Raw genomic sequence first — 24,913 nt, forward strand, 5'->3', positions numbered from 1 at the left:
AATCATACTTTTGCATATACTGTATGACCTAGATAAGCTATAGCTATAAATATGTGATTGTACTCATGAAGCCGACATATAAAGAAGTTGCTACTTTCTGTATTTCATATTCAACCACTTTCTAATATTTCAAACTGCTCTCTCTCTTTCCCAGGATTTGTCATACTCCTGCTGAAAGTAAGTGTAGGAGGTTTCACAACTAACTCTTCAGTCCTCTTCAGTGGGAGTGTTTTTAGTCTGAAGTTTAACTTTCCTAAGAGTGATTCTGAGATGTTTGATAAATACAGGTTCTGGTCTCAGTATGGTAACATCTGGGTTACAGAGAAAGTGGACATTTCCAGATTGAAAAATAAAAAAGATTTCTACCATGAAATGTGTGAACAAATCAACTCCAAAGCATAGTATATGCTCCTCATGAAATGGCAGCTAACTATTTAGGACAAAATACATACCTATGAATAAACTTTTGCAGGATTCTGCTGAAGACAGTGGCTGGTACTCACTGCTCATATTTCACTCTTCTTTTCACTCCTGAGAGACGACTTCTTGTGTTCACTTCTAAGTGTTTCCAGATACAAGCAGTTTCCTCCACTTCCTGTCAACATTCCTCTGTTTTCTCGCGCTGAGGTTATATGAACATGTAGAGAGAGATTACTATGTCAAAACAGAGATTTACGATATATATCTGCACTTTCTACAGCTCTGCTCACTCTCAGCTGATCGCTCTGTTTTTGTTTTTGAGGAAGTTGTAACAGCGAGCACCCAATCACAGCTGCGCACTGGGACACGTCAGAACAGGAAACCAAATGAAGAAAAAAAAAACAAAAAACCCTCCAGTGGATGTGGTGCACTCTCTGTCAATACATCTAAATATAGATGTTGTCGGTGAGAAACAGATGACTGTACAATAGTGCAAAGGTAGATTCTTTTTAATTTCCACTTCCACTTGCATCATTTTGTTGTGTATTAGGTTGGTTTCATTTGAAGGAGGAGCATGTAATAGAAGATCACTGCTTTCCTATGAACAACACTGTGTTGCAACAAGCCATCCTGTATGCTCACTGCTGGGAAATGACTAACAGGTTTTGGAATTTCCCCGCACATCGTTCTGCATTTTGACTGAGTACAAATATCAATCACAAGTTTCCCAGCTAACACTTGCTAACTATGGCTAATAAAATCAGCTACCGACAACTGACAAAATCCACAGTCATTGGCTAGAAATGAGAAGGCTGCTTTTAATGGCATCTGTGTGAAATCAAAAAAAAATTACTATGAACTTTGATCGGTAAATGTGGCTTTTGATACCAAAAACAGCAGTGTGTTTAGCTAACTGAACCAACCCTTTTGATAAATTGCCCATTCCTAAACAGCTGCCATAAGTTTGGTTCAGTTGGTTGTTAGAACTTTAGCAGTGTTGTAATGTAACTCAAAATATACTTATTGAGGAAATGTTCTATTGCTATCAGTGTTTATATTGTTTATAACCCTACTTAGAATTACTGACAAAACCACAAGATCACACTCTTTTCTTTATAGAGATGCAAAATCTGAAGACTTTCTCTAACAATACTCAACCCCACCCCTCCTCCCCAAAAAGAAAAAAGAAAACCCTGGAGAAGTTGTGGAGATGGGATAGGTCTACACTCTGCCTAATTAAATGGCACGTCTCCTACTATTCATGAAGAGCACTTATTAAAACAAGCATTCACATCCAATCCACTAGATAAATGACTTTACACCAAGTGCCATGAAGCCCATTAAATTGCTTCTTTAGAGATGGATCAGGTCCAAACACACAATCAAAGGATTTGACTGGGATTATCTCAGATTAGAAACACTCAGGGACAAATGAGGAGATGACAGGATATCATACATTGAAAGGATAAATTAGCAGTCACATACCAGACCAAATTTGTGATGGGTGTTAGGGAATAAAGAGCTGGGGAAAGATTGAGTGCTAAAAAGCAAGGAACAGTGCTTCAGTTTTTAGTAAGCCCAATGATACATGGCCAATGTAAACTGCAGTAAAAGCTTTTCCCTCTCCCTCTAAAACCTCCTGCCATGTAAATAAAGTCCACATCAGGGAAAGAAAGGACCAAAGAGAAATGGACACAAAGTAACTTGCAAGAGATTAATAAATTAGTTTATGACCTCATGGTGTCACTTTCAAATACATATTTTGTTCAAGAAACTTTCTCACTCATTCCATTCCTATTAGAGCATTTTCAAGTTGATTTTCAAGTTTAACAAACATTTTGAAGTGGAATTAAAGTTGTTGCTTAAAGTGGAACTAAACCTATGAAATACTGTCCTTGCATCACAGAGTATTCTTGAATTTCACATATTACAGTATAACTGTGTGGCTGACTAGTTATTGAGTGTTTTGTTATTTATATGGTGCAAAAAATGGACATTTTAAGGTATTTTATTTTGTCATTCAACATCATTTTGAGCTTTTTTGGGGTCAAAACCTAATGTGTGAACATGGGATAGTGAGCAGAACTTGAGCAATCGTCGGTTCTTGAATGTATGTGAGCCACATAGAGAAAAATGATTGATCATTGTGGGTAGCTAGGCCTCCGGCAATTCCTTTAAAAGTTCTAGCTCCACAGAATTTGCAATAAACCAAACCATTTTTAACCAAACATATGAGAATTGTGAGCTTAATTTCAAAATCAAATGTAAAAGGGTCCTGCTTTCTTGCAGGGGAGATATTTTAGTTCCCCTTTAATTTGAATATTTAAAAGTAAAGTAAAGCAGGCCTAGTGCTGATAAAACACTTTTCAGGAGGATAAATAATGTAGGCAGTGGTTAATGTTAGCATGTACTTCTTTGCATATTTTAAAGCCAATGAGGAGCTCCGTTCTATCGCATTAAAGTAAGGCTTTCGCTTTCTCACAGGCAGCAATAAAAGGTATTTTAGAGGGTTTGCGCATTAAAGAAATGTGACCTCTGAACTCAACATAATCTTCTCTGTCTTATGCTCACTTGTCAGGCTCTTTTCTCTTTGTGCTATGACTAGGTGGCATGGACAGAGAAAAGCAATACCATACCTGCGCTGCCTGTTGAAAGTTAAAAGGCTCAATTCATCTACCCTTTGATCTGTTTCATCATCTTTAATGATGAATGATGTGACTTACAGGTTGTCTTTGTGTGAGATTTCCTTTCAGTTTTCCACTGACCCAAATTTCATAAGTTTACTGACTATCTGTTTAAGTGTGGTTCTATATTGGGATATAGTATTTATATTGAATTATCACTAGAAACAGGAGATGCTGATAGGTGCTGCTGATAAAGAATTATGCATACTTTCTGAAGAACAGATTATTTCCTGTTCTTTATATTTATACTAAATTCAACATTTACTAGAAATCATCCAGTTAAGAGTCTTACACCTATAGCAACCTTCTTAACAGAATAATCTTTTTTTTCTAAACTTAAATTTGAGTTCTCCACATTTTATTGTGTAAGGAACAACAAACTATAATGACATTGCGGCTCTCATGCACACTTTTTCATTGTGCATTGAACAATGTAACGGTTTTTGGACAATATCCAAGCTTCAAGCATTTGCATGGGTGTGTTGTTGACAAACCACAAGCAAAAATGTTGCTTTCAAGCTTTTCTAACTAGCTTCCATTCTGAAAAAGAAAGCTAGTTAGTCTTGCCTGCAGTGATTCCCACTATTCATAACTTTACATTCATGTTATTTCAACACATGCCAAGTCATTGGCAGCTCCTACTCAGTATTGTATTCATCTGACATCATAAACTTAAAAAAAAAGTAAGGAAATTTGTGTTTGGTAGATTATTTCTTTGTTGTAAAAATGCTTCTTGGCAATAAATCTTATACAATTGGAAAGCCTGTTTATGGTGCCACATTTGTAAGGAACATGCATTTGTGGGATGAGCAGCAGAGCTGACTATGTGGGTTGCGCCCATGAAAAATTTGCCAGATCTTCTCTGCCAATGCCAAACAGCATATTTTGCTGTTGCTATTGACTCTTGTTTTGAGCTTCTGATACCCCCAGGTGCTGTCAATCAGGTGCCTGATTGGCAGCACCTGTGAGCATGGGCCCTGCTACAGTGGTCAGTAGGTGTCTGCTCCAAGAATCGGCATGCCACGTTTGACTGATCTGGATAGGGCCTCTGCGATAGGGCAACTTCAAGCTGGTGTTCCACAAAACCAAGTTGCGGCATTATTTGGAGTGAGCCCTTGTACCATCTCCAAAGTGATGGCCAAGTTCCATACAATGGGGGATGTCAGAGACAGGCTGCGAAGTGGGCATCCCAAGAAGACGACACCCGAAGAAGACCATTCCCTGCACACAGCCAATCTCCAGTCTCATAGGGCTGCCAGGAGGCCTGCCATGACTACCCTTCACCGTCAGGCCCGTTTGTGCTGGTGTCGGCAACAGGAACGTTATGTTCAGTGATGAGCCCAGATTCTGCCTACAGCAGTTGGATCGTAGGGTCAAAGTGTGGAGAAGACGCAGAGAACGCTATGCTGATTGCTGCACCGATAGAGTAACATCTTTTGGTGGAGGCAGTGTGATGGTGTGGGGTGGCATCTCCCTCACTGGAAAAACGAGGCTTGTCATCATTGGAGGCAATCTCAATGCAGAGAGATATTGAGATGAGATTCTGCAATCAGTGGCAATCCCATATCTCCACAGCCTGGGACCCAACTCTATCCTCCAAGATGACAATGCTCGCTCCCACAGAGCGGGGTTTATCAGAGACTACCTCCAGAATTTGGGAGTGGAGAGGATGGAATGGTCTACCAGCAGTCCTGACCTCAACCACATTGAACACTTGTGGGATCAGCTTGGGCGTGCTGTTCGTGACCAACACAACCACATTGGCTGACTTGCAACAAATGCTGGTTGAAGAATGGGATGCCATCCCACAGCAGTGTGTGACCAGGCTGGTGACCAGTATGAGGAGGAGGTTCCAGGCTGTTGTGGCTGTGCATGGTTCTTCCACACGCTACTGAGGCTCCTATTTGTTAAATGAATAAATTGTTAAATTGCCAATATGTCTTGTTTCTTCAAACTTCAATCATCCAATCCACCAAACACCAAATAAGAGTCAATGGCAGAATAAGCTGTTTGGCATTGGCAGAGAAGATTTGGCAAATTTTTCATGGGCGCAACCCACATACTCAGTTCTGCTGCTCATCCCACAAATGCATGTTCCTTACAAATTTGGCACCATTCAAAAGGGAAATAAACAGGCTTTCCAACGGTATAAGATTTGTTGTCAAGAAGCATTGTTACAACAAAGAAATAATCTACCAAACACAAATTTCCTTACTTTTTGTGCTAAGTTTAGAAAGGAGAAGGTAGTGGTCATGGTTTATGACATGAATGTCAAAACTCACAGCAACGGGTAGTCATGTAAACTCAGCTCTTAGTAATTTTCCCGATTCGAATCACCACTCAAAGTAATGCAGGGAGTGCTCAAATCACAGATGGGACTAAACAATGGCTGAAAACATCAGTCCCCATGTGTGGCCATTGGAACTGTAGTAATATTATAAACTATTTTTAATGCTGGCCTGCACAGATATTGCACCAATCATATTAAAATAACCACACTGTCAGTCTGAACCAAAAATTCACCCCCCTTGAAAACAGTAATACAGAGGACGCTGTCACCACTAAAAAAAAAAATCAATAAAACTCAATTTTCTTCTTCATGGTAATTACAATTTTGACCATGAATACAAAAGTCAAAACAAACAAAGATGATGTATATACTGATGTCTTGGCAATACCTCTGGACACCCATCACCCCCCCCCCCCCCCACACACACACACACACACACTGTACTTCCCAGTGGAGTACTGAATGCCTTTGATCATTCCACTTGATCACAGCTTGAAGATGTCAGCTGCCTTTGAGATAGAGAGAATTTGTCATTGGCTGCTGCCAACTTTCTCTCTGTCATCCAATTTTACTGCCTTGATTTACAGCAGAAGCTGACAATTTCACTGTGAATGAGGGCGTTTCGCAGACATAACGCACATAACTTCATATATAACACCTTTTCATACACAATAAACTGCTGAAGTTATTTTGTTCTTGTCTCATCCTGCTATTAACAAGCCTTTATTAACAAGCTCTGCAGGGGAACAAATTCTCATCTTTTGCATTACTCACTGAAGTTCTGCTTGCTACATAAAAATAAGAACAGTTATTGTCACCAAGTTCTGTAGCAAGGTCAGACGTTCAAGGTTGCAACACAGTTGAAATATTCAGACTTGACCGTGTAAAGCTTCTGGAGGTAGAGCATTTTCACTCCATTAGAGAAGGGACAAGCATAATTATGAAAATGAGATAAGGGAGAATCAAAATGACCTGATTGAAAAAAAGAGAAAAAGTCCTCCAGAGCAGAACTTAGTTTGATTGATTCAGAGCAGATGAGCCCAGGGCTCCACTGTTGGCAGCCCAGGGTTCATGCTGTAATGATAGCTTTATAATTAAGATTAAAGACCACAGAGCAGACAAGACACTCGAGTGGTGTTGGGGGCTTCTCCGATGACACTGGGAATAATTGGAGAGAAGTATCTACAATCCCTATACCTCCCCAAAGAGTAGGAGACTGTGGGCATCACTATATGCAAACACTTGATGTGACTGACAATTGGAATGAGGTTGATATATCAAGATTGCAGACTGTGATAACTCACAATCATGGTGTAGCTTCAGGATCTAAAAAAGGAAGAGCCTGATTTATGTATTACTGTAGTGTATAATTTAAAAAAAATTGAAGCAAAAGGCATGTGTTAAACAGCAAATTATGTGTGATTATGATGATTCACTCTTTACATGGGGCAGATTGGAGAGCCATCTGGGCAGCAGTTATGATTGAGACAGACTGACTTCTGTTACTAATGAGTTGGACAGCATGAAAAGAACAACCACATTCTAAACAACTTTCTTCTTTTATGAAATTTGAGGAAAAACAGCAAGGCTTCTGTTATGGATGATATTCAAAACATTTTATGAGGAAATTCATGCGAGTACGGAGTAAGAAAAATCTCTCCATGTGGACATCCTTTGTTCAATAACATTTTCAGTCAGTCGTCTGCTTTTCAGTGTTTCACTGCAGCCTGTCAAGGTTCGTGTTCAAAGTGGCCATCATTTCTCACCTTCGCTGACATCTCCTATCTGATGAGGGTGAAGTCAAGTCGCTTAGATGACTAATAATCATATCAAAGGTGCCTTGTCATGCAGCAGATTTAAATAAGAGGGTTTGGGGGAGCATTTGCATGCATCTGTATGCCTGGGCTAAGAGGCTAATGTCATAAAGTACGGCGCAGACATGATTTAATGTAATCTGTCATGTCATATGCTAATCTTCAGTGCTCTCAGTAACATACAGCATGTTAGCACAGAGAGATTTCAAGGAGCACTAAGTCAGAGGTGTAGGACTGAACAGTCTGCGACAACCCACAGTATGTGATTGTGTTGAACTAATCATTTTATTGGCACTGCCGGGTAAATATATTGTACATTTTTTGTTCATGTAGTTAGTGTAAATTTTGTTGCTGTATAAATGAATAGGCTGACTAAATTAAGCAGTTACTACTAATTTGTAAGGCCTTATAGAACTCTATTATTGTGCAACACTCTCTCTACATGACATCAAATAAAGCAGCAGATTTATTTCAAAGCTTACTAAGTTGTCACCCAATACCACTGAGAAGTCTTTCAGCAATTAATGATAGTGAAAAGGCTGCATTTAGGCCCTGTTTTTGGAGGGAATACTGTAATGTAATGAGTTAAAAGAAGCAGCTAGTTACACTATGTGCAACCATCGTATTGATAATTACAGTAATTATCACTTGGTTAAGGTCAACAGTAGAGTTAGCATTTATAAGGACTGCATTATAGAGGGAAGAGGGCATTCACACAGAGAATGGGGAAAAAAAATAAATCAAATGAGTGGAATACAAACATTCATGCATTAAAATGTCTGCAAGTTATATCAGTATTCCCATTTAGCTAACCTTCTCAACCTGACTGTGGTGTTCACTGAAGGTGAACACTAAGCAAATTTTGGCCTCACATTACACAACATATACCAACTGTACTGTAGCTGTGAGCTAGCTAGCAACATATGCACCGACAGCTCAGCTTGAATCTAATCGCAAAACTCAACAGAAACATCGGGGGCCAGATGCATAAATGATGCGTACTGATATGAGGTATGAGATGTCACTGCTGACAATGGTTTACAGTCCATGTGATGAATTAATGATATGGATGCTATGAAGAGCCACACAGCCGTGTGTAATGGTCACACGTAATGACAGCTGTTCTGCTATTGCAGAATCTCGCTTGTGCAACACATTCAGGGAAACAGCACTTCTTTCCTGTACAGACTGGTGGAGCAGGCAACAAACTCATATGAAAATGGCTGGTTTGGGGCGTGTCTTCATCCATTTATGGCTAATTGTGGGAGAGGAAATGAGGCTCGTGCATGTGCACCCAGTTCCTCAATGATTGAGATTTATAAACCAGAACCATGCATACGCAGAGCTTTATAAATCTGATGAAAAGAATGCGTATGCATATTTCTCTTTGTGTGTACACACAGTTTTAGTCATGAATCTAGAGTCTTATGCATGTGGCCCCTGGTCTTTCTGATGTTTTGAATGCAGTGCATTCTTTCTGAACACATTTCAACAAGAGTCAGGGTATCCTGTAATCTTTGCTACTAAATACCGCCTAACTCTAAACCCAACCATGACTTAGAAAAAAGTCTTATAATAATTGGTATGAGCCATGTTGCGCAGTTCACAAGCAACAAATTGGATGAATGAATTGTGAGGTTCTTGTACACTGCAAACTGAACAGTGCCTTCTTGCACTTCATTATATGATTGTGTCATATTTTATGCTTCTTGATGCAATTTAAGGGAGAATCTGCAGTATTGAGTTTTAATGTTTGGTGACACAAATGCGCTTTTTGGTATTGGTAGATCACAATCTATGGCTTTACGGCAAGTTTGAACTGATATAGCTGTTCTCCATATTGAAGTGAACTATGAACTAATACAATACTGTTGCATGTGCCCGTTCATCAGTTCTTTAATGTGACCTTTTCTTGATGGGGGTTAATGTCCTCTTTTCATTAGTACTGCATTTTCACACACTTTTATCATTGGCTCGCAGTACACATGGTGGGAGAGAAGAGCTAAATTTGGTCACAAGTGGCACTGCTGCCAAAATACCAAAGAATGAAAAATAAATTCATTGGAGGAAAATGTCAGGTACGAAGCTGTGAGAGGGACTTTGGAGGTCTGACAAGACACAATTACAGACCGGCCCCCCACTGAGGACTGGGATGTGGTATTTTCATGTTGGTAGTCTCTCAAGTAAACCCACAGCGGCATGGCACACCCTCTTTGATCTGTGTGGAGGGGGTGTCTGATGCATCCCTCTTTCACTGCTGATATAGTGTGGGAATGAATGTCAGGACAAAGTCAGTAAAGGGCCAGCCCCTCCCAAACACACTCCCAAAGCACACAAGCATTAAAATGTGTAAACCTGCATAACAGCGAGCCTTCTGTCTTTCGCTGATCTCTGTAAGTGTGGACAGACTCTGTAAATAACTGCAGTTCAGTTTGCATTGCATCACATTTGACTAACAAGTTATCAACTATAAAACAAGGATATGAAAAAATGCAATGAGTATTATAATAAAATGTCATATTCCATATTAACTTCAGTCTCAAAATATACTATATAGTCTTACATACAGTACAATATGCACTGTATTTCCTGATATGTACTCTCAACTAATAATCTTTCCAATTATTCATACCCTGAAGACAGCCTGATAAATTGCCTGTGGTAATTAAAATGATTAAGTGAGAAGTGCAAAATGGTAATTTATCCTTGTATGACAGAGTTAAGTAAACCTGGTTATAAAACTGGCCTAATTAGCTGTCATAAAATAGAGCAGAATGGTAAACCAGTGAACAGGTAGTAACAGAGAATGAAGTAATGCATTTCAGATTTGCTAGATAGCCCCTTTGCTTATTTTCACCTTTATTAACTAAAGCGCCTTCTCTTCAAATTTATATTCATTGATATATTCTGTCTCAATCTGAAAGACCGCTCCTCACATAAATTTAGCCTCTCTTGTCCTGTCTTTGATATGAAGCTACATGGTAACTCGACGAACATCATGTCGCAGCCAATGCACAGCCCGCAGAGAGTTGCACAATAACCTTTCCCAACATCGCCTATCTCAGCACCAGACTGTCACATGCTCAATAGCATTGCATGTGACACTACACTCGGGGGCAGATTTCTCCCAAATATGATTTGAGATGATTGAAAGCTTTTTGATTTCGAAGTGTATTCTCTTAAGCTAAGTGCTCTCAGAGACCATCAAGGAAATTTAATTGCCTCACTTAGAGAAAAAAGCAGGTTTTCTGACCCAAATGATATCAGATCTTAACATCTCAATAGAAACACATGGAATTGGATGGTCAACTGGGCGCCTAATGTCATTGGGAAATGCAATTTTCTGATGGCATTTCCTAAGTCTGTCTCACCGAAAGCACAAGATTGATCAAAATCTTAATGAGCCATTTTCAGAAGTGGACTTTGGCTTTGGCTTTATGGAAGATTATGGAGCCAAACAACCATGAATGTTGACCTTATAAAAAGGAAAGTTTCTACATTTGAAAAACAGTCGCCATGACGTCCCATGACTACCCAGTCACAGTGCACTAGTACAAAGGATTACAAAACCTGGATGTAAAAAAATAACTAGAATATACAGCACATACTGTACACATAAACAAACTTCGAACCAAACAAATGCACAGTATGCAAGTAATTGTTTGTAAATTTCATAAGTTTGAAGGTGCAGTATGTAAGATTTAGTGGCATCTAGCGGTGAGGTTGAAGATTGCAACCAACTGAATACCCCTCAGCCTCCCCTTCCAAACATGTTGGAGAACGTATGGTGGCCACGGAACTTGCGGAAAATGTAAAAGGCCCTCTCTACAGACAGTGTTTGGTTTGTCTGTTCTGGGCTACTGTAGAAACATGGTGGTGCAACATGGTGGCCTATGTGGAAAAAAGATCAGCTTCCTATGTAGATATAAAGGGCTCATTCTAAGGTAACAAAAACCCAACAATTCTTATTTTCAGGTGATTATACACTTATGAATATTATATTCCATTTCTGCCAAGTCTGTTCCACTAGATGTGACTAAATTCTACACACTGCACCTTTAAGACTCTGTTCTGAATTGATTTGTCTGATTCCTCCATCATGCTTGATTACATCTATCTGAACAGAGCACACATGCTACCCAGCAGTATGTGAAGTCCATGGACGTAGGTAATGCCAAACTGAGGTGGATCATCCCTTTCTCTTCAAACAAGATGAAGATATTGTCTGGAATTGATGGTCCAGCACATCTGTAGAATAAACCAAAGTGTGCAGGAAAAATCTCTGAGGAACATAAAAGATTCTTGTGTAAACAAGGAGAAGAAAAGCTCATGTAGAGGAGTATTATTATGCTGAAGTTGGGTCAAGGGCAAAGCTCCTACGTAGCTCTGTCTCCTTCCATCAGGCCATACATTCAGGTTGTTGATATTCAACTAAAAGCAAAGAGTGTCGCTCATTCCAGCAAACCACTCAACACTTTCACAGCTATTAAACTATGTTCAACTTGGCTTGGCTCCAGAAAACAAGCAATAATACCAGAATGACAATGTTAGCTATTGCTGACATTTATTGTTGACCATTTTCATTTATTATTTTCTGCCTGACACTCTCTATAATTCTAAGATACTAAAGGGCTGAATTGGGCTAATTGCTTGGGCCTCTGCATTTTCCACTTACTTTAATGTGAAATATGATATTTAACTATACTATAACTATAGTATATATAGTATAGTACTATAACTATGATATTTATCATGATCACCCTACCATGATTACCATAACATGTCAAAGCACTGGTTGCTTCTGTTGATCATTTGTAATGTTAGTGGTTGAGAAATTTAAGCAGATCCTTTTGTTTTTGTACCCAGTATACGTTAATCTCAATTAAGTTATGTAAAATGTAAGTACAAGCCCAAATATGACAAGTATGCAAGACAGAACAAGGGCTTAATGTTGGGCCCAGTACATACACACCATGTGAGTGGCTGTTGTTGCTAATTGTACAGCCACTAGTAAAGGTGAGGTGAGGTGGGGAAGAAGCAGGCTTTTAGCTGGATATGAGAATTTGTAGTGCTTTTCCACTCTGCATCTAGTCCAGTGGCTTTCTATTTCAAGCCTGGCATTGAGTGAACACTGTTATACAGTAAGAGGATGATGAGAATGGCCAATGCAAACTCTCATTTTGGTGACTGTGATGTGATTAGGGTCAAAGGTAAGAAGCAGCTGCTCAGCTTTGACTCTAAACTATTGCATGCTGGTGGAAATCTTCATGCAGCACTGACTCCACCCCTGCAAACATACTGTATGATCCAGCAAGCATTGCGTCATTGTCAGCCCACAACAGCAACACTTCAGTCAGAAACAGTCATGGTTAGTTAGCCACACAGCTGGCCTAAGTTTGTAGTGCGCATGCTCTGGCCATAGAGCATGTGCAGCGCGGGAATGTCAAACACAACACCAGATTTAAAAACTCTATATACTTTGAAATACAGAGAAATTGATCTTGCAGTGGTAAGATTTAATCAGCATTGTGTTTGGCATGAGCTTGAACGTAGCAGAAGTTAATTTATATGTAAAAGTTCCACACTGCAGGTTTAAAATAAAAAGAGTTCCAAAGCCTACACAGGGACTACCACAGACAACATACATAGATTGACAGACAGGCAAACGGGTGGATAGACAGATAGATAGTAGGGTTGGGAAATATGATGATGTATTGATATCATGACACACAATTCTGTGTCCTAGATTTTTACATCTATATAATATTAAATCCCAAGTTCTCCCAATTACTTTGCATTACGACAGCATACAACAGCATTACCTTTCCTACATAATTTGCTGATGTAAAGTAGTTGTACATAAACATAATCTCTAGGACACAAGGTTGTGAGATAATATACATTTGTCAGAACTTGCCATATTGTTGACACTGTGGTAGCTGTCTTATTTCTGTCTTTGGTTGTATTAGGCTATTGTTGGCAATGTTGTAAATCTAGGAGAAGGACTTAATGGCAATATTGGATTTTTATGATTAATTATTTTATGATTTCTGCATCAATGTAACAATGTACCTAGATTTGTAAAGTATTAATTTTCTGACTTAGCCAAAAAAAACGACAACATCTGGTTATTTTAATGAAAAAAGGTAACGCCTGCACACTTACTCATGGCCACAAAAGTTTAATCTGGACAATGTTTCGATCCTACTCGGATCTTCACCAGGTCAGAATGTTTGTAAACCACATCCATATTTATACATCACGCACACCAATAGGCTGACACGCTCTATGATGACAGGTATGGTTAACTATCCAACCTGTCCATAGAGCTTGTCAGCCTATTGGTGTGCATAATGTATAAATGTGAGTGTGTTTTACCAACATTCTGACCTGGTGAAGATCCGAGTAGGATCAAAACTTTGTCCACTTCTGTGTGTCTGTATTGTGTGTTTCTAATCCTGTGTTTCTAATAGTCTTACACCTATACATGATATGTGTATAATTACTCCTTTCCAACTGTCTCGTTATTTAACCCATAAAGTTAAAAAAGAAAATGTACTATATTATGATAACTATCAATATTGCAATATAAAATTATATATACACCATGAAAAATATTTAAATCATAATATATATAATTATATATGATATATACTCTTATGAAATACTGTAGAAAGATTTCTTTTCATGACTGATAAAGTACAGGTTTTGAGGACAGTTTTGCAACACTCAAGGTTTTTTTAAAAATATTTTTTCATAATTCTTAGAATTTCTTTGGTATCAACTACAGTGTGTTTTAAGTGTATCCTGCGCAGCACAACATTATTTTGATTTTTACATTATGATGTTTGCAGACATCCCTCTAGATGAAGATAAGCAGGAAAGTGCAATCTAGTCAGGCTGATCACAGACTGTCCTTGAGGCTTTGAAACAAGATCCATTTAGATTGTATGGCAGAGTAAAAGGAATATGGTCTATAATATCTACAACAGCTTTGTAGATAATGATCAAATGAAGAGGTCTTAGGAAAATAGCTTGAACCCCAATGCTGATTAGGATCCAATTATAGGGTGAGAAAAAATCTGAAATTAATTTTAGGATGGTGTATTTCAGACATCATCCCACTTACTGTTATTGCTTGACTTCTGAGGACAAATGTTGTTTTCTTCAACTGATTAATTAATAACAGATTAAAGCTTATTTATTCATAGTTTTAAAAGTAACAAAATTCAGAACAAAAATAAATACACAACCATATTGCTGTATGTCCTATGTATGATTTCATTCCATTGTACTTTGTCCCTCCACTGTGTTTTCTTATTACTTATTTTAGTGTTTCTGTATTTATGCATACTTATATTTATGTTTTTTACAAAACCTAATGAGCCCCAAAAAAGCCCAGACATCTTTGTCCACAGTATTGCTGAAATTTCATGTTCATGGACAGTTCATGAGTTACATTTCCAAAATTAATGCTAAATAGAATATGTAACTTATGGAGGCAAATATGGAGACTCAATGTGTTCAAAATTAAATAAATAATCAAGACACCATGACATAAATAATATGAAGTCCAGAAAAAATATGTAATACAACCATGAAACAGTGAAGTATTTCAATCAATTTTCAAAACTGTTATTAACTGTTATTTCAAAAATGTTATTGGTGTCATTCCAACAGTATTTATTTTATGATATTTTTACAAAGTCTGTTTTCATCTCACAAGAAATGTATTTCGTAATGTCAGTTTTTGTCAAAGTGTGGATTTATCATTTGAGACAAACAGGGCAGAGCCAGTTATGTGATTCGCTGCCTGTTTATTCAGACAAAAGAAACAACAAATCACATAAATGCCCTGTTATAGTTATGAAATAAAACTAAAAAACTGAATTACCTTACAATTTCTTCAACCTCTTTGGGTTTCCGTATCCACATGTGTATACCATCAAACTAAAGCAAATTCTCCTCATGCTTGCTATGTCATCTAACCTTGTGACAGCATCCAGCTGTCGAGCAGATTTAAATGTAATCTACTGAATGATAGAATTAACGATGGTATCAGTACTTTATATGCATTGTCAGTCTAGACTGTTACAAACTGACAGCCTCATCAACGTTTCTCAACAGCAGGTTATGAAGAGCATCTCCAACCAAACAAACATGCTTGTTTTAAGATTACCTCACCATACACAGTATGAAAAATCAGAATAGCATATTATTCTTAAATTTTACTGATCACCTTTAACTGAGAGATTCACACAGCTGATTCACATATCCTACAATGACTGAAAGTTCCAAACACCAACAGCAAAATCACACAATAACAGATTCCACATGGATAATACCAAATCGAGGTGTAACAAATAGGACAGAGCTAACACCAGCATGTTCCTTTAGAGTCATCACAGGACTGTAAGGCCTACTACAGTGTTTGTTTGCCATGTAGTAATGAACTTGCTTGATTCACTAAAACCGAGCTGCCGCCGTCACACTGTGACAGCAGAGCTTGCAGCTGCCTGGGAAATAAGATAAACTATTAGCAGATGAAAAAGAGCTATCGGTTCCATCTCACTTGAATCAGGAACTTGTTTGCCTCTGCACTACCTTCAGGAAATACACAAGGCCTCGGCTGGTACCATGAAATGACGCCCAGACACCGAGCGCAATTAAGCCCTGTGTGGCATGGGCAGCCATTATGTATGAAATCAAATTACCTTCATTAACCTGCCAAGTTGGCTGAAGGTGCCACTACCCACTGGTTCTTTCTCCGCCCTCACAGAGGAAGATGAATGACAAACCAAAAGAGGTGTAGCATGCTGATATCCCTGTGGAGTTCTAATACAACATCCCCTCCCAAAATTTTCTAATGCATTCATACTCATGGAAACCATTTCTGCTGCCTCCACCACGTGTTTTAATGTTGCAAAATGAAATGCATGGGTTGAAAACAATATCGCATGGTATGAGATAATTAGCTCTCCTGGCTTGACAAATGGGCCAATACCTATGTGCATACATGCTTTTGAGCACTGCATATGTTGCCTTCATAAATAGGCATTGTGCTGCATCCCCAGTTGTAATACAAATATTTATTGCTATAACTCTTAATGCCTGAACAATGGCTGTACAGAAAAAATACAACTAAATTGCAACAAACTGACAAATAAGATACAGTGAATAAAGATATGGGATCATAAAGGAAGCTTATGGCCATATCACAGTTGTGGTGATACAAGGAGGCATTTTTCTTTCACAGCTCTTAAAAAGTACACTGGCTTCCTACCACTGACCTCATTTTCCACCATGGAGGATGTCAAACAGTGTTGAATTTACACTCTTAAACAGAAAAAAAATCTCCCCCACAAATGGTTATTTCTCATAGGAAAACACGAATCAAGTTAACAACAAAATGCAATCCTGTCTGGATGCGCACATAATCATTTGGCCTTATGTAAAACTGCCGGCTGAGGCACCGGGGGGAACTGATATTTGTGGTGACTGGCTATCAGAGCCAGCATCAGAGGTAAGTGATTCTATTTAGATAGATAATAAATATGCGGTCATGGGGAACCTATATCCAAAACCCACATAATGACTTTCTGCTGTGGCTGGAGGAGGGGGTTGCCAATCAGTCTTTACAATATTTACAGCAATTTGCTTTCCCTTCATCCTTCTCAGTGCTAATTCAATTCCCCCTTCATTATGAACACCATATTTTTAATGAAAGAGGCCTTTTCCAGTCTAAATGTCTCCTCAATTCTTGTATTTATCAATCACACAGAGGCTTTTAGGCTGGAGGCACACCGGTATCACATGGTGAAATTAGTCTTGAATTCCACTTAGCCGCTGCACTGACTGATTGGGGAATTAGCTTGAATGCTATTTTGAGTGATGGTCATGGAACAGTTCTGAGACAACTATATAACAAAAGCATTTAATGTTCTGAAACTTGCCGAATGCGTGCTATATTATGTCTCTTTCAATTTTAGAGGTCACAATGTTAAGAGATAGACTGATTCTCATTGAATCTGGACTTGCATGCTTATTTATGCAAATTCCCTCAAAAATTTTGGAGTCCTTGATAACTAATACATTATGTATGAAAGCCAATGATGCCTTGTCTGAACTGAGTTATTGCTACCAACACATTCTGTGGTCATGCCACCTGGAGCTGGGCAATGTATCAATATAATACAATATCCTCAAATGAGACTGGATATTATCTGGGATTTTGGCTGTGATAATACTGTGATGAGGCCTAAATGTTGTCTTCTCCGGTCATAAAGGCTGCATTACAGTTGATGGAACAATCTGTCTTATTAGGCTCTTCAAGCTGAGTGAAATGAAACATGAATCCCTCTACCTGCTTGATCATCATCTCCCCACTACTAATGATCATCTCTCAAACATTTCATATCTTTTGAAAGTACCAATAGCTAGGCTGTATGATACTATTTAATGACCGTACACAGGTATGAGGAAAGAAAGAGTTTTTAAGGAACAGTTTGATGTTTAAGGAAATGCACTTATTTGCTTTGTTTCAGAGTTAATTGAAAAGATCAATACCACTCTTATGTCTGTATGGTAAATATGAAGCTGGTGCCAACAGCCGGTTAGCTTAGCTTAGCACAAAGACTGGAAACAGCTAGCTCAAAGATGACAATGTCCACCTACCAGCAGGTCACTAATTAACATATTATATTTATTTATTTTATTAAATTTATTTTTTACTTAGTCTCCACAAAAACCAAAGTTTAAAAAGAGCACGGTCTTTCAATTTGAGGGCAATTTGATTTATTGATTTCAGGTTCCGTTTTGTAATTCTTTCTCTCAAACCCTGTCCTCGCACTCAAATAGTCCCTGCTTGCGCTTAGATTTGCTTTGCTTCTGCTCAAACTGTATCCTTGCACTCAGATATATTGTTGCTCGCACAGATTTCCAGCACTTCTCCTCGCATTCTGGCTGCTTCTGTGTGCTCGTGAAATGTCTGTTCTCAGATTTCTGCTCTGCTCTCCAATTTTTTGTGCAATAACCCTGTCAAAATTCCCCAACCAATAGAAGGCCAAATAAAATGATCCCTGCCTCTTGTAATTCTTATAGTAGTGTTTCTCAACAGGGGCGGTATCGCCCCCCAGGTGGCATTCAGAGAACGTCATGGGGGTGCTGGAAGCAGTATCTTTAAAAGGGGGGCATTGAGGTGTTCTTGGGGGGCGTTTGTACGTGTCTGTTTTTAATGCCAGTTTAGTCCTATATTTGAATGCACATTTTCACAATTTCATCATTAGACTTCAAGATTTTCCTGTCTTTTAACAGTGCTGTCAAGTCTGTTTTTCTCCATTTTACACATGGAACTACAGTCAAATTTGTGTATTGGGCTCTGAGCCCTTTGAAAACGCAGATTATGCTCAACACTGTACGTGAACACCTCCTGTGTAGACACGGGGAAACTATGCTGAGTCTCTACCGCGGTTTGCTGTCATTTATAGTTGCGCTAGCTTCTCTTTCCTCTCCTCTGCTCTATTTATTGGTGTTTGTATTTAGCTTAGTTTGTAACTTGTGTTAAAATGTGTTAAATTCCTGTAAACTTAGCTACCGGCTGAAGCAGCCCCTCCTCTCAACCAGCAGCAGAGGGAGGAGGAGGACAGTTTGAAGATACTGACCGATGTCTGTTTTCTTCATTCTTTCTGAATTTCACTCAGTATTTCAACGTCAGGAATATTATTTATTTTACTGACATTTTTTTAATTTACTTCAAGTGAGATATTATTATTTATTAAAAAAAAATTCAAAAATTCAAAAAAACCCAATTCTTTAGTAATGAAAAAGAACTGATAAGAGTGTTGGTAAATACTCTTATTTCTTTCTTCTGACGCTTCGTTCAAGAAAAAATGCCTCCAGTATTCTCTGAACTTTGAAACAAAGAATTTGGAGCAAAAGTCAAATATTAACAGTATAAATCTTTATCAGCTGCATCATTAAGTCTGGTATGTGCCTTTTATTCCAACAAGGAAATAAAGTGCTGAGATGGCATTAATGAAGTCTATTGTATCTATGTGATGCAAAACAGGACAAATAAATAGTTTGTGGATAAGATAAAGATAAAATTCTAACCATAGCCGTCCCTACAGCTGGCTAGTGGCTATCACCTGCCAATGGGAGGATGAGAAAATCGCAGTTTGCATCCATTCATTATAAGCCTGTTTCTCCAGTGTTTTGTGATTATTATTTCTCTATGTCACACAGTGCCCCGACCAAAACTGCTGTGGGCCTTTCGCTGCAGGTCTGATTGTTTAGTACTCTTCTATTGAACACCTTAGCTATGGACACATATTCTGCTTTTTCTCAGTAGCCTCAGACTTTTTAGTAACTGGGCAGTTACTCTTTGACCGGCCCCTCCAAGGCTTTTCCTTGCTTCCTTTATGACTTTTGGAATAAAAGGACAGTTACTGTATATACCAATATATACAACGTCCGTACGTTTTCTTTTACTATAATAGCTACATATAAAAGTAGCCGTATAGCACACTGGCCTCCCGTCAACATGTTAGAGAAGAAAACAACGTCAGCTTTATGACTCAGGAGTGGGAGTCTAGAGGACCGCCAAAGTCAAGGACCTCAAGTAAGTTTTTATTTTAATGGTGCTGTTACTTCTTCAAATTGATTTGGTTAAGTCAAATTTGCAGCACGAGAATACATCCATGATAATAATGGCAAGTGTTGTATGTTATGGGAAAACTGTTGCTAGGCAACTAACTAACAAACTAACTAACAAAATCGGCGGCCACTGTGTTCCTTTTTTTTCTCCATATGTATATATATGTTAACTGTCCTTTTATTCAAAAAGTCACGAAGAAAGCAAGGGAAGTACATTTAATAAAGCCCCGGAGGGCAGGAGTGGACGATGAATCCGTGCCCATATGGGACGCTCTAAGAAGTAAAGCGAATGCCCCCACAAGGAGGCAGGGATCATTTCATTGGTTAACACTACATTTGGCCTTCTATTGATTAGGGAATTTTGACAGGGTTATTACACAAAAACATCAGAGAGCAGAGGAAAAATCTGAGAGTAGACGTTTCACGAGCACACAGAAGCAGTCTGAGTGCGAGGGGAAGAGCTGAAGCTGGAGCAGCAAAATCTGTTCAAGCAACAATATATCTGAGTGCAAGCACACAGTTTGAGCAGAAGCAGAGCAAATCTAAGCGAAAGCAAGAGCTATTCAACTGCGAGGGCAGAAAAAATCTAAACGTGAAATCAATAAATCATGCTCTCAAATTGAAAGACCATGCTCTTGAATAAAGAAAGGAAAAAAGCCCTATATGTGGTCATCATCATGAGGTTGTCAGGCAAACAGCGGACACTCCTGTCACTGCTATTGGTCAAAAAATAGTCCAGCATATGGTCACTCCAGAGGTCAAAGGAAAAATTCCCCCAGATCCTTGGATAAATGGAAATCAAAAATGTTAGAAACCCAGGATAGGTGAAAGATCCTCCCTCCTCAGACAGAGTGCATTAGCAGCAATGGTGGGAAAATGGAAATAACAAAAACATCAATGGAGTTATAGTTTAAATGTAGTAGTTTAAATGTAGTACTGATGTAATAAATCCAATATTAAATCCTCTCAGCCTCCTGAACCTCGTTGGCCTCTCAAGTCATCTGGCAACTGTCTGCTGACTGGGTCCAAACTAAACACGGAGAAGCAGCATTTAGTTACTTTGCACCAGACAGCTGGAACAAACTCACAGAAAATAGAGGACTTGCCCAAACTTTGGCAAATTAAAGATCTTTATGTTCTCCATCATTGTCCATCTTGCTCTTACATCTTGACTTATTTAGCATCTCTGTTTTTATCTGTAATTTCTTTTAAAATGGTTTCCAACGTATTCATTTGCATTGTAATATTTTACCATATTTTTCCTTTTTAACATTTTAAAGACAGTTTGTAAAGCACTTTGAATAGCCTTTGTCTATGTGTGTGTGTGAATAGAAACAGAATACTTAATACAGCACTTTCACCATCTCATCACGTCTCATTTCACTTCTTCAATTAACATCTTTAGGATTTCGGCAGACATGCAGCATTACGGTAACTAAAGGAATCCTGGGTAGTATGTCACCGATTGACTCTAATAGGTTACGGTAAATCACATTTTTTTACCCTCATCAATTACTCTCATTTATTTAGTGGACCATAACTCTATTTGTGAATGAAAATCTTATTCAAAAGACAAGAAAAATTAGCTTGTGGGTGCTGGATTGTTGGAAAATGAAGAAAATGAGGTGTCTAACCCAAAGTGACATTTACAAATTACCTGTTAATTTCAACTGGGTTGAGGGATGACAGGACTGAATTACACTGACAGGAGGGTAACCGGGTAATGAAAGCCAAGTCTGTAGTGGCTAAATAAGTAACCTGCACTTAGAGAGAAAGTGGGTTTATTCCATGTGAGCACCTCAAGTATTTCCAGCGTGGACCGTTTAATAACGGGCTCATCTGAACTATATTCCGTCTGCACCCACCTGAGAGGTTGCGCCGCCCTACAATCTACTTTTGGTCCAATTAAGTGGAGGCCGGATGATGAATAGTTACAATCAGCCTTGTTTTAGAGGCCTGTGCTCAGGAGGATACTAACCATGCAGTGAGAGTGCGAGAGAACGTCCAGGTGTCAGAGTGCAAGGTGAAGCGCAGAGACTTACAATGGTGTCACCTTGCATCCATCGCCGCTAATGTCTGCTAAAAAGTCCCTCCCAGTGCTGAGACAACAAGGCACAAAAACCGGTGTCTCTCACCCCTCCCACTCTCCCCCACTCCCCCATGCCCCAAGCAAACATTAGGGAAGAGAAAACAGTGCCAAGTGGAAACGGGTGACATTTGAATTGAATACCTCAATAATGGATGCCATCTCCCTGTAACCTCCATTTAGCTGGCAGAGCCGTATAGCGGCGCAAAATCAAGACAGGATCCCTCAGGTCAATGGAAACAGAGGACGTTGCTTAATGATGCCTGTACTGCTCTGAAAGCATCATGCTATATGCAAGAGGAAAGATAAAAGCCCCTGCACCTGTTAACACTGATGAGAATGTGCATTTTCAATAGCTTTCCTGGAATCTGGATTTAAACATAACCATAATCCCTAGTTTTGTGCTGTCATGTCAGTAGTTTCCTATAAATGGTGGCGATGTGAGAGACAGGAAGAAAGAGAGAGAAGGTCAATTAGGACTGTGTGCTCATTTACTTTAAAAAGGTCACCCGTGTCTTCACAGCAATCTTACTATTGTAGGATACTGGCTGGAAACTCCTTAACAATCTCTACTGTGGCTGTACACAGCACTAGACTCCACCCTGACCTCTTTAGAAAGGCCGGCCCAGCTTCTCCCTCACTCTCGTCTGACCGGAGAAAACTAATGAGTGTGAGGCTGTGGGTAAAACCTAATGGGGCTCAGTAGTTTTTGCTTGGGGCTGACTGCTGAAAATGAACATTTAACCACAGCTCTAGTAATTGAAAAAATGACAAGCGGTACATACAGGCCGATGCCCCACACAAACACACAGCGCCCAAATTATTCTGATTATTTGCCACCTCCGGATTACAAGCGCCTCTCCATACTTACAGCACCAACCAGTAGCAGCGTCAGAATACACAGGAAGAAGCAGAGATGTGGAAGTAACATCAATTAAAATGAGAATGTTAGCCTCTAGTTATGCCAGCCATGGAGTAAGTGCAGAGAGGCAAGGTCTTGATGTTACATAGACTTAACTGCTTGGAAGCAGGCTGCACAGTAATAATAAGCTCATTTATGAGGAACCTTCACAGGAATAAAGCATCAACACATGTCTCTCTTAGGAAAAAAAAAGTAATGTTACTGGGAGTTTCTGAACTTAACTTTGCTCACAGCTCCACCTGCTTGTCATTTATTGACACTGACACTTATATCTTTTGAAAGGCAAATTGGAATTGAGGTGTATGTTTGATGTAACCTTTGAACCTCATTACACATAGCTTGTGTTGTATGGAAAGCATCCAACCACAAAATAATGGAAATTGTACACAGAAGAAGAAAATCACAAGACTGAAAACTAAGAGCTACATTACAGATGTAAATCTAGCTTTGATGTTACAGTATGTGTTTCATTTCTGAAATTTGGTATGTAAGAAATTAATCCAACATGAAAACAGAAACTGTGGTGATCCACAACACCCAAATACACACTGAGCACTCTATGCAAATATTAGCTATTTAGATTTCTAATTTTCTCATTTTATTTACATATTATTGCCTATTTTTCTGATACAGACATTTACATGTCATACCACTGAAACAGTCCATCTCATATGGAATTACATGATGCACAATAATATCACGGTGTATTGTTCCTTAACCAAAAAAGAAAGTAAATCGTGTTTTAGACGATATAAACACCACATTTTTTTCTCAGTGACCATGTGTTTTCCGGATAGTGACAATGCAAATGTGTCTTTTTTCATTATTTCTGCATCTTCACAGAAAAAGCAATGTTTTTTTAGTTCTACTGGATAACCTCTTTCTTAGAACATGACATAAAGGACAATATAAACAAAATTGATTTCACTTTCTATTTCATTTAACTCACATACCCGACAGAGCCTACCTTGTTCATCAATGTAATGGTATGATACAAACAGCCACATTGGGCACACAGACCTTTCCTCCTACAAAGATTAAACTTCACATCATTTTCAGTACTGGACTTTGATTAAACAATATGTTCTCAGTTTTGGCCTATTCCAAATCTCATTACCCTATTTTTAAACAACAGAAAAAACAAAATATTTAATCAACCGATATTAACTTTTTCTTTCAAAATGTACTCTTCATTGGATCACATTCTCACCCCATGACTCTTATCACAGCTATGGTTTGAGCAAATGTAGCAAAAGCAAAACGTACCTCATATATACAATATACTGTCAGAGAGTTATTTAGTTGTTATATTATGTGTGTTTAAATTGTTGTGTTATATGTTGTGGACCAAAAATATCACCTTACTACCTTAGGAGGTAGTGGTGATTTCAAATATACAACATAAGACTGATTAAAGCTAAATTATTATCTCAGACATTAACCAGATTGAACACGAGCACTGGGACTGCGATCCATCATAATAGTTCAGCATTATCTTAAATGTCCAATGGCTATTCCATTTATGAATGTTATGCTTGATGGATGATGGCAATTAACAAAATTTAATCTCCAAAGAGTTCTCAGAAATCTCCACCCACATTTAAACACACGCTCACAGAAAAGGTAATGCCTTGTTTGGTGTGCCATGCTCGAGTAGATTTACCATATCATTTGAATGATGCAGTCATAGTTCAAAAGGAATTATAGAGTTTTTTTTTTTTTTTTTTTTTTTTTACACATTATCGGAAATGGATTTGATTGCTTAACTCAGATATCAGCCATTCCAAAAGGTTTTTCAAAAGATGTTTGTACAGACCTAGATTTGCAATTACCAGTAGTTAATGGGGTAGTCTCACATTTTACACCTCGTTCCAATGAAAACAGCATTTCCGCTGTCTCAGACAAAAGGTCCTTGTGCTTCCATATCTAATTTAAATCCACATCTAAACAGTTGTGTGATGATGCAACAACTGGTTTGACTGGGTTGTCCAAGGCTAGCTGAAGTGCACTCTAGTAAACAGTTATTGCTTGCACCAGTTGAAT

General features: G+C 38.6%; 1 protein-coding gene across 6 annotated transcripts in view; it reads right to left on the reverse strand.

The window, feature by feature from the left end:
- Positions 1–24,913, reverse strand: part of LOC122988543 — a 155,503-nt gene that overhangs the window by 78,227 nt on the left and 52,363 nt on the right. Inside the window, exon 4 of one of the 6 annotated variants that reach the window (XM_044360918.1) lies at positions 504–622. The exons of 3 other annotated variants lie outside the window; for them this stretch is intronic. In XM_044360918.1, the coding sequence (XP_044216853.1) occupies positions 504–510 (7 nt within the window). In that variant the 5' untranslated portion in view covers positions 511–622. Of the gene's footprint in view, positions 1–452; positions 3,802–24,913 lie in introns of those variants that run through there. 2 more of the 6 variants (XM_044360914.1, XM_044360915.1) reach the window with 2 other exon arrangements.

This window comes from Thunnus albacares, chromosome 9 (genome assembly GCF_914725855.1).
Source record: "Thunnus albacares chromosome 9, fThuAlb1.1, whole genome shotgun sequence".
Classification (NCBI taxonomy): Eukaryota; Metazoa; Chordata; class Actinopteri; order Scombriformes; family Scombridae; genus Thunnus; species Thunnus albacares.